The following is a 9774-nucleotide window of genomic DNA, read 5'->3' as shown; positions in this document are numbered from 1 at the left end:
CTCAGCCTACGGTAACATTGCGGAGGTGTTGTTCTGTGACGGTGAAGGGCGGTGAAGATTGTGGTTTTCGCTGATGGAGAATGTTCAGGGACTATGATCGAAACCACCTCAATGCTCTTCAACTTCATCTCCTTTGCAGGTCCAACCTGTCACACCCCCGACCGGTGGCGAAAATGTCGGACTGTGCGACGTAGGGACAATTGGATCGAGTCATAAAAAATATAACACAAACGATACTTTTATTTATTATAAATTGTTTGGGATTACATTGTTTGATAGATCAAGAACACAGTCTAAACATAACTAGAAAGTAAACATATAGTTTTATTCCTTGACGACATCTTCCTCCTATTAGCTATCTTCTACACTCATCTCCCTAAGAATACGTGTATTTTGAAAACGTCAAGTTAATGTTGGTGAGTTCACAAGTTTTTATAGTTTTCTGCTTTATTGGTTGTATTATAATAAGAATCATTTTTATTTTTAGAAAAACATTTCTTTCCTTGTTAAGATATTTACCAACCTTAACTTATTATATTTATAGGATATTTTAGCAGTCCTAACTTACTATCCGTATAGGATAATTTTGTCGATCATATCTTACTATCTTTTATATTTTAGGATGTTTTCCTTTTATTAGAATAATTTAAAAAGAAAAAAAAATGGAGAATACAAATTGCTTATGATTCACTGATTTCAAAATAGAGAATACGAAATCGAAATACAAAGAAGGAAAGCTAATGATTCCCTTCCTGCCCAAGCTAATGATTAGCCGATCCTCCATAATAGAAAAATATTCTCATATAACCCTTAGTCTTGCATTCACCACAATATATAGCGTTCTCTCAAAAAGATGCCATCCCTCAAAGCATCACAACCCTACACTTGTCGTTTTTTCTTGCAAGAATAAACCTTCCAAAGTTTGGGCTCAATGGGCTGTTCTCTATCGGTCATCATATATGGAAGCAAGCTATAGCTCTCCGGTGACTTTTCTGGTCAGTCTATATCATCAAGTTGTTTATGCATTTCGATTCATACATACTCCTATGAGTCCTTTAAATGCAGTAGGCCCTTTACCCATCATCAATTGCTTTACAAGCACAATAAAAATCGATTAGTACACCCGTAAATGTTCAAACTAAAATCCCTAGCAAATCACAAGCCCATGAATATCGTATTTTTCTCGAGCTCGTCTTTTTATGTGTATATGTGTGTGCTTTTATGAATGTGTATGTGGCGTTTGCCCAACAATCTACTCCTAGGTTTTTAGATATGAAAGAAAGAGAGAATGATAAGAATGAAGAGGGGAGTTGCATCTTGCATGTGTATGTGTTAGTGTGTGTGTGTGAGTGAGAGAGAGAGAGAGAGAGAGGGTGGCATGGGGTCTACTTTATTTTATCACTAGTTTATAACCCATGAGAATCATGGTTATACAATTAATTAAACATTAATATTAAAAAATCAAAATTATTAATCAATTATTTAAAATAAATTACTACTTAATAGATATTTTTTTAGTTATATAAAACTATAATCGTTGATTTAAATAAATACGTGAAGTTGTATCACCTTATAATCTGTATTAATTTTATTTTATTTTTTAATCTAATGTTATTAATTTAATATAATTAGATTGAGAAAATTTAAATTTTGAAATTTAAAATGGAGAATCAATTATCAATTTAATGTAATTAGAGTGAGAAATTTAAAATTTGAAATTTAAAATGGATAATTAATAGGTTGACAAGTGGCATGATAGGTAACATATACTATTAATGAGGAATTATAATAGTATAACACTTGTCAACATGAGAAGTCATTGATTGTTTAAAATTAGATTAAAAGATTATTGATAAATTTTATAAAAAAATTACAATTGTTATAAAACTTAAAGTTCATTACTCTCATAATTTATTATACTTATTTTCTTCTCAAGCCTTCTTTTAATTCCTCAAATATCACTTCTCCTCCTTCATATCTTTTCTCCATTGGCATATTTTTCTATCCATGTTTCTGTTCATTTCTCATTGTAACAACCGGCTTAAATGGAAACAAAAATATATACAACATAACTTCAATCCAAACTCAATGTAATAGTTTAAAAAGTTACCTACACTATTAGAAAATGGTTATCAAAGAAAACAAGGTAACGGTACCTCATATCATATGCTTTGCTAAGGGCTGCTAGAATGTTTGAGTTGTATAAAGCGGTGTCTACCATTCACTCTAATTATCATAGATGAGGAAAGGCTGGACAACAACTCAGATTAAAGGATGAGGAATTATGAAGAACAAAACAAGCTGATGGCAGGCAGTTACGCTTTGAGGAATGGTTATATTCATTTAGATTAGGTTAGGTTGGGTAAGGGATTTAAGCAGCAAATTTATTTAAATTTACAAATAAATATTGGTAATTTATGCCGAAAAGAATGACTAAATGTACATACTTAGAACTAATCGGAAAAAAGGTTGTCTCTGTAAACCTTCCACTCCGTAAATGACCCTTTGTAGTCTGTCTGAAGAGATTTTCTCCATCCAAGTAAGTCTATGACAGTGTGATATAAGACTGTATCAGTATTTGCAGCTTAATCTTGACCAAAAGCATAAGCTGAAAGAGGAACTTACCTGTATAGGGAATGTTATCACCAAATAGCATATTTAACAAACCAGGGGACGTGGTTGACTTGAAGTAATTGCGACGACAAAGATAGTAGGCTCCTGTAGTCAGCTGAAATTCAGATAGATCTCCTCCAATAACTTCTTCCTCTTTCTTGTAATTTTTTTTGTAGTATTCTGGCTCTACTTCACCATCATCTATGAACGCAAGGCTGGCACCACACCTGCTTACCATAAATCCATCCCCCACAATGATGGACACATTGATTTCATCACCAGCGTCTAATGTGTTCCCAATGGGCCAATAGCTTAACCACATCGCATCTTCTTCAATTCCCGAAATGTCATAGATGGCAGGGTTATACATCCAAGTAAGGCCCTTGGTAGTATTGCTGACTTTGGTGAACAAAGCCCTTGTATGGTCATCCCTTCGTGTTCCGGCTGATATTCTGTATGAGGCGGTTATGTTTAATCCTCGGATCCTGCTTTTCTCAGGACAAGAAGGCACACGAAAGGATAAGAACGCGGACATTGACAGATACTCAGACCTTGCCATGTTTTGATCCTTTATGCCTGCCAAATATGTGCTCATTATACCATATTCATACAGCACCTGCTCAAACAAATTGCAGAAATACCAAATTATTCATATATTGATCAGTTTCCTGGTAGTAAAAAGATGTGTTTTTTTTTTTTGTGCTTATTCATGCATGAGAGAGAGAGAGAGAGAGAGAGAGAGAGAGAGAGAGAGAGGTACCTGTGTCTGCCAAAAGTTTCTAATGACATCACCTGTGAGGTTCACCTTAGTATTCTGATATGTTTTGATCCATTTCAAATGTCCCAAATCTGCTTCATCAAGCTTTACTAACGGCACCAATTTGAAAAAGCCTTGAATTTCACCTAAGTTGTCACAACCTTGATATTCAAATTTCCGCAGTCTGAACTGAGCTGATTCGAATGTTATTTTCTCCAGTTCAAAACACCAAGATGTATACAACTCTTCTAGCGTACTTGGGAGACATAGGAGGGACTTTATATTTCGACAACCACTCACATCGAATACCCGAAGCATTCCATGATAAGTGTAATTGGTCAGGGGCATTAGCGGATTACTGACCAAATTCATATGATTGTAAAAGAATGGCGGCTCTTCAATTAAAAACAATGGATCATCATCTATTCCATCAAGGTTCCAGTCATTAAGAAACAGAATCTTTAAGGAGTCTGGCAAGGGGACCAACAGTTGATTTTCGTTCATATTTGATGCAACCTTCCCAAGATGATTACACCATCCAAAGTCTAATAGAGAAAGCTTCTTAAGACCTCCGATGCTTTCACAAACATGAGTCAAACTGAGACTGATACAGTGCGAGAGAATCAGAGTCTCGAGATTAGGAAGTCTGGAAAGATGGTGGAAACTGACCAGATCGAACGACCCTTTAAGATTTAGGATCTTCATTGAATTAAGAACCTATTCCAAGAATACAAAGATTGATTCATCGTACGTTAACACATAAACTGTAAGAAACTTGGGAAGCTAGGATTGTGTTTGGTTGTAAAAAATTCTCTACTTTTCCAGAAAAGTGAAACTTTTACAAAAGTTTTTACTTTGAAAATTTTTCTAAAATTTTTCCGCGAAAAGAAAATTTTTCGTTTTCCAAAACTACAGAGAACTTGGAAAGCTGATAATCACTGTTTTCCACACTTTTCCATTTCCAAATGTTTTCTAAAATATAAAATACACACAAACACCCAACCCGACCCACACCCCCACATATTGCACCCACATCCACCCCATCCCCACAGGCCCTACACACCCAGCCCACCCCACATACCTACCCCCACAACCACCGCCACCCACACTTACCTGTACTCACCGCCATACCCACACCATACCCACATACCCAACCCACCCCACCCTATCCATGCTACCTACCCCACCTCAGCCTAACCTTACTTACCCCACACACCCAACCCACCCCTAACCCTATTTAAAATAGCTTAAAATGAATTTCAAAAGCAATTTAAAATAACAAAAAGTGGAAATTGAAAACTGATAGAAAAAACACAACCAAACACGATTTCTAATTTTCTAAAACGGAAAATGAAAACTCAACAGTTTTAACCAAAAACGTTTTCTAAATTTTCCAATAAAAACTGAAAATGAAATTTCTACTGCTTTTTTTAAAATTTCCAAGAAAATTGAGGAACTTTTCCACAACCAAACGCAACCAAAAAGGTGAAGTGACAAACAGGACATCAAATTCCTACCATGGGCGGTTCAAACTTCTCCAACCGTCCATAGCTCATATCTATAGCCACCAAGTTGCTACCCAATAAGCCAGATGGTATTTCTTTCAATTGACAATAACTCCAATAAACCCATCTTAATTCTGGAAAATTCTTGTAGGACCCCTTGAGTTTCACATATTCTAGCTTGAGCAATTTCAGTTTGTCCATTTTTGCAATTGAAGTTGTATCAAGGGTTAATGGCTGTAAATTTACCAGTAAGTTAATTAACTAGTACATATACCTCATGTATGATATAACATGCCCTGAAATATGAGTACCACACTTATTCATGTGTTTGGCTTACATTTGACGTCATCCCTTCTTTGAGCTTTTGCATGTCAAGTGATAGACCTTCAATTGTTTTTGAACCCTAATGGGGAAAGATATGAAATAAGAGAAGGAAAGTTAACATAGGAGGTTCATGTGAAAGGGAAAGAAAGTTTAAAGATACACATAATTAAGAAGCATCTTAGTACCTCTCCTTTTCTCAACAAACGATAAGATTCATCATTTTGCGAGACTCTACTACGTGCTGCAGGATCTCTGGACTCTTGAAGGACGATGTTTCTTGCCATCTCTTGAAGCAGTTGATGCATCATCAGTTTTTTCCTTGGTGAGATGGTAAGAAGGCATCTGTTAATAAGTGTCCTGATCCCGGCCTTTGCATGCCAGTCATGCTCCAATATCTTTACCACAAGACCCTCATATTCACCAACAAAGAAAAAAGCAATATGCAGAAACAACTCTTTGTTACTGGCATGTGGTAATGAGTCAAAGCTCTTTTGTAGTATACCTTGGATTTTACAATCAAGATCTCCTTTCAATGAATTCAGTGAATTCAATGTACTTCTCCAAACCTCGATCATGCTACTTTTTTCCCATGGTTCTTCAGCATCAGAAAATAGAGAAGAACCCAATACTTTAAGAGCTAGGGGGTTTCCACCACAATATTGTGCTAACTGTATGGCGAGATCCTTGAAACCTTCCATAGGAATTTTGGATCCAAATGCATGCCAACTCAGAAGCTGTAATGATTCATCATCATTCAACAATTCGGATTTTTGCACCTCACACTTCCAAGATATGGACCTGAACCATGCACGTATATCTAAAAGCCTAGTTGTTATTATGATCTTGCTTTGGGTATGAGAAGCCCTTGTTCCAAGTAGAGTGTCTAATTGGTCATGTTCATCAATGTCATCAAGAACAATAAGAACCCTTTTCACTTGTAAGGCTCCCTCAACCTTCCTTGTACCCTCTGAAACACTTGATATACTTGCCCTCTTTTCCCCTAAAATGTCCTTGAGAAGTTGTTTCAGTAGTCCAAGCAAACCATCAGACTGTTTAGAATGCTTTCCGATCTCTTCAAGGTAACTGCTGCTTCCAAATTTTTGTTTGTTTGAGTTGTAAATGAATTTGGCCAGAGTCGTCTTGCCACTACCTCCCATGCCACAGATTGCTAGAATGTTATCACCAGATTGCTCATTTTCCAACCATGAGTTTATAGATTTAGCTCGAGTGCCCATTCCAACTAGATGAGCAGGAGTACTAACTAGTTTCAAATCTAGTTCATACTTGATTGTACGAACAATCTCTGAAATAAAATCTATTTCAGACCTGCAACAATAGAAAAAGAAAAGAAACACATTCAGAACATGACATGTAATCTTCTTATACACCTTAACTGCTTCAGTTATAGTGCAAGGAATTCAAATGCTCTAGTAAATTTAATATTCTTCCTGCAACCATTATCAACCTGCTAAATATGTGAACTGAGGTGTACGGATATATGCAATCTGATTGAATTATGTTTTCAATAATGTCAAGGCCAACTAGATACACGCAATACCTGTAGGGACAAATTCAAACCCCAATACCCGCTATGTTATCAGTTTTAATTTTAGCTTCACTTCTCACTCACTATTTCACATCATATATATACATAACTGATACGTGAATATGTGTATATTGTAGATTTGTAGTAAACTATTCATAAGTAAGGAGGAGAATGTCTAATACATAACCGAAAAGCTATTTATCCCATCAAGTAAACTTGCAATCTTCATTATGCAGAAAATTCAATTACCATGCCAAATGTGTCTAGAGAGAAGGTGTAAAGAAAATGAAGTATTTGTGCAAAAGTAAACCAACCCCTTAGAGAATTAGAGTTCTAAGGTAAATATGTAATACACACATTAAGCCTCTCATCATCTGGTTCTGCACTTTGAAAATTCCATGACTTGATGTTTTTAAGAAGCATACCTGAATTCTATCATTTCCTAGGCACATATTACGATTCCTTATCATATTTTACCACTCTCACTTGAATTAATCAAAAAGAGTTTCCAAATGATTAAACAATAAGCTTGAATAGAGAAAGCATACCCGGAAACAACCATGCCGGTCAAATCAGCAACCTCTGTAAGAGCTGCCTTCCATCGATTGACATTATACTCTGTCCATTTTGACCCTTCTGCTCTTTTGCCTACATTAATCGCGAAACTTTGCCTTTGGTTCCTGACATCTGAGGGATCGACATGGTAAAACACCGGTATAACAAAATGATTCAAGCTCCGCCTTTGCTCAAGGATCAACAGCAGCTCGTCAAGGCACCATCTGGAATTCGCATACTTCTCTGATAATACAACTATCGAAGCCCTAGATTCTTTGATTGCTCTATCGATTTCCGGCTTCAGTTCTTGACCTCTGTCGATATTATCATTATCCCTAAAAGTGCGAACTCCTGCTCGCACTAAAGCTGCGTATAGATGATCTGTAAATGAATTACGGGTATCTTCACCTCTAAAGCTTAAAAAAACGTCATGGCAGCTGGTATGATTTAGCAGAGAAGAAGAAGATGATGAAGCAGACGTCATTGAAATTAGTAAGATGAAAGGTTGTTGAAAAGAAGAGAATTATAATGGCATCAAAGTCAACGTCTATGAGAGGTTGTTAAAAAGAAGGGAATTATAATGGCATCAAAGTCAACGTCGGCACGTCGCTGGTGGATTAGAGGTGTTCGGTGACTTTCGGTTGTTGTTATGGTGCGAATAAGTACGCGTTTGTTTCAAATTAGTCAAAGGGTTAAATTACAGGGATGGTCCCTGTCATTTAGGGTAATCTACCTATTTGGTCCCTAGCAATTTCTTTTAACTCCGACCATCATTTATTTATATTTTTGTTGCATGTTTGGTCCACATTCTAAAAAGACTGATTTGCCCTTATTAATTTCTTTTATATTTTTTAAAAATTATCAATTAGCTTAAAGAATATTAATTAAATGTGAAAAGGGTATTAATTAAATATTAAAATCTGACGGGTCTCACCACCCCCTTACTACTTTACCCATCCCACCCTCACCCTCATCTTCTTCGGTAAAGAACCCATAACTTCGTTTTCTCTGATGAACAACCTATAACTCTGTTTCATCTTCCTCCGACTAAAACGTTGCCTTCTCGCTTGCTTACGTCCTTGGTGTTTCTAGCAAGATCCATAACCAAGCTCATACCTACTAATCAATTTTGTGGGAAAAAAAAAAGCACAACCAAAACCAATTTTTTAAGAAACTAAATTCAAAACAACAAAATCTAATGAAATAGAAATCACAAAATATCACATAGAATATGATGAAACATAAATTACAATCCAGTTGATGAATTCAATGTTATAGATTTCAAACCTTATGCCATCAAATCCAAAAAAATCTCAGAAAAACAATTTCGGCATTTAGTTTCGTTAATAGATGAGAGAGAAGAAAATGAAGGAAGTGGAGAGAAGCTGAACCAGATGAACCCTAACCGCCTTTGGAACCAGATGAACCTAATCGATGGACTCCACAATTACCGGACCATCTGGCTTTCAGATCTCATTCTCTTTTCTTTCTCCCATTGCAACAATGCTCCAACCACCGAACCTTAGACTCCTCTGGTTACTTTCTTCTCTTATGTTCTTTTTTCTTTCTCCAAATTGATGATGACGGTGAAGGGTTTTAGGATCTGGTGATGGTGGACAAGGACGATGGTGGACATGGACTGAAGTAGTGATGGTGATGGGTGGTCTTTCACTAGTTGACGGTAAGACCATCCGTTATACCCACCATATACCACATATGTGGTGGGTGCCACATCAGCACCACATTCCATTACCACTAACATGGGATACTTACCACTAACACACCACTCCACATCATTATTTTTATTTTATTTTTAATTCAAAAATACAATAAAATTACTTTTTTTTAATTCAAAAATTAAAATAAAATTACGTTTTTTATAAGTAAAAAGCATTCATTTTTTTAAAACTATTTTTTCATTAATTATAAAAATAAAATAACAACTTTAAACTACATTACTTAGTTAATCTAGAAAACAAACATTACATTAATAAGAAAACGAACAAACATACATATAAAAATCCTAATCGGCGTTCATGCTATGTTGGTACAAATGTTCCGCGACATCTTCTCGAAGATTGAAACACGTTTCACTGTTATGAATTTCAACAACTCGCTCCAAAAAAGCATTCGTTCCGGGTACGAACTCCTCAATTGGAATGACAACGTCGTTCGGATCATACGTGCAAATCGCTCGACCTTCATCTTCAATAATCATATTATGCATTATAATACATGCTAGGACCATTCGCTTAATTCTATCTTTATCCCAGAGTCGTGTAGCATATTTACTACATGCCATGTTTGCTTAAGGACTCCAAATGCCCTCTCGATATCCTTTCTCGCTGATTCCTGTTTTTTTGTAAAAAATTTTGCTTTTTCACTTCGAGGAACTGAGTATGCCTTCATCAATGTAGAATAATCCGGGTATATCCCATCACCAAGGTAGTAACCATATTTGTACGCGTGCCCGT

The 9774-nt window shown here is 36.0% G+C and overlaps 1 protein-coding gene across 2 annotated transcripts; it reads right to left on the bottom strand.

Moving 5' to 3' along the window:
• Positions 1-681: 681 nt before the first annotated feature.
• Positions 682-7919, bottom strand: LOC145061015 (disease resistance protein RPV1-like). Of its 2 annotated transcripts, XM_079008378.1 has the most exons (8): positions 7294-7919; positions 5385-6525; positions 5213-5278; positions 4888-5109; positions 3374-4087; positions 2626-3229; positions 2448-2545; positions 682-1090 (listed from the first exon to the last, which is right to left on the bottom strand). In XM_079008378.1, the coding sequence occupies exons 1-7, from the start codon at positions 7782-7784 to the stop codon at positions 2454-2456; spliced, it is 3330 nt and encodes a 1109-aa protein (XP_078864504.1). In that variant the 5' UTR covers positions 7785-7919; the 3' UTR covers positions 682-1090; positions 2448-2453. The 2 variants fall into 2 exon arrangements, with proteins under 2 accessions (XP_078864504.1, XP_078864503.1); XM_079008377.1 differs by lacking the exon at positions 682-1090 and having other exon boundaries at positions 2322-2545.
• Positions 7920-9774: the final 1855 nt, after the last annotated feature.

Source organism: Lactuca serriola, chromosome 7 (genome assembly GCF_051521515.1).
Source record: "Lactuca serriola cultivar US96UC23 chromosome 7, Lser_US96UC23_V15, whole genome shotgun sequence".
NCBI lineage: Eukaryota > Viridiplantae > Streptophyta > Magnoliopsida > Asterales > Asteraceae > Lactuca > Lactuca serriola.
This window is presented reverse-complemented; position numbering and strand designations above follow the sequence as displayed.

Coding starts and splice junctions, on each gene's coding strand:
- LOC145061015 (XM_079008378.1), bottom strand. CDS start 7,784: ATGACGTCTGCTTCATCATCTTCTTCTTCTCTGCTAAATCATACCAGC. Junction 3,230..3,373: donor GAAACTTTTGGCAGACACAG/GTACCTCTCTCT, acceptor TTGTTTGAGCAG/GTGCTGTATGAATATGGTAT. Junction 2,546..2,625: donor TGATAACATTCCCTATACAG/GTAAGTTCCTCT, acceptor ACACTGTCATAG/ACTTACTTGGATGGAGAAAA.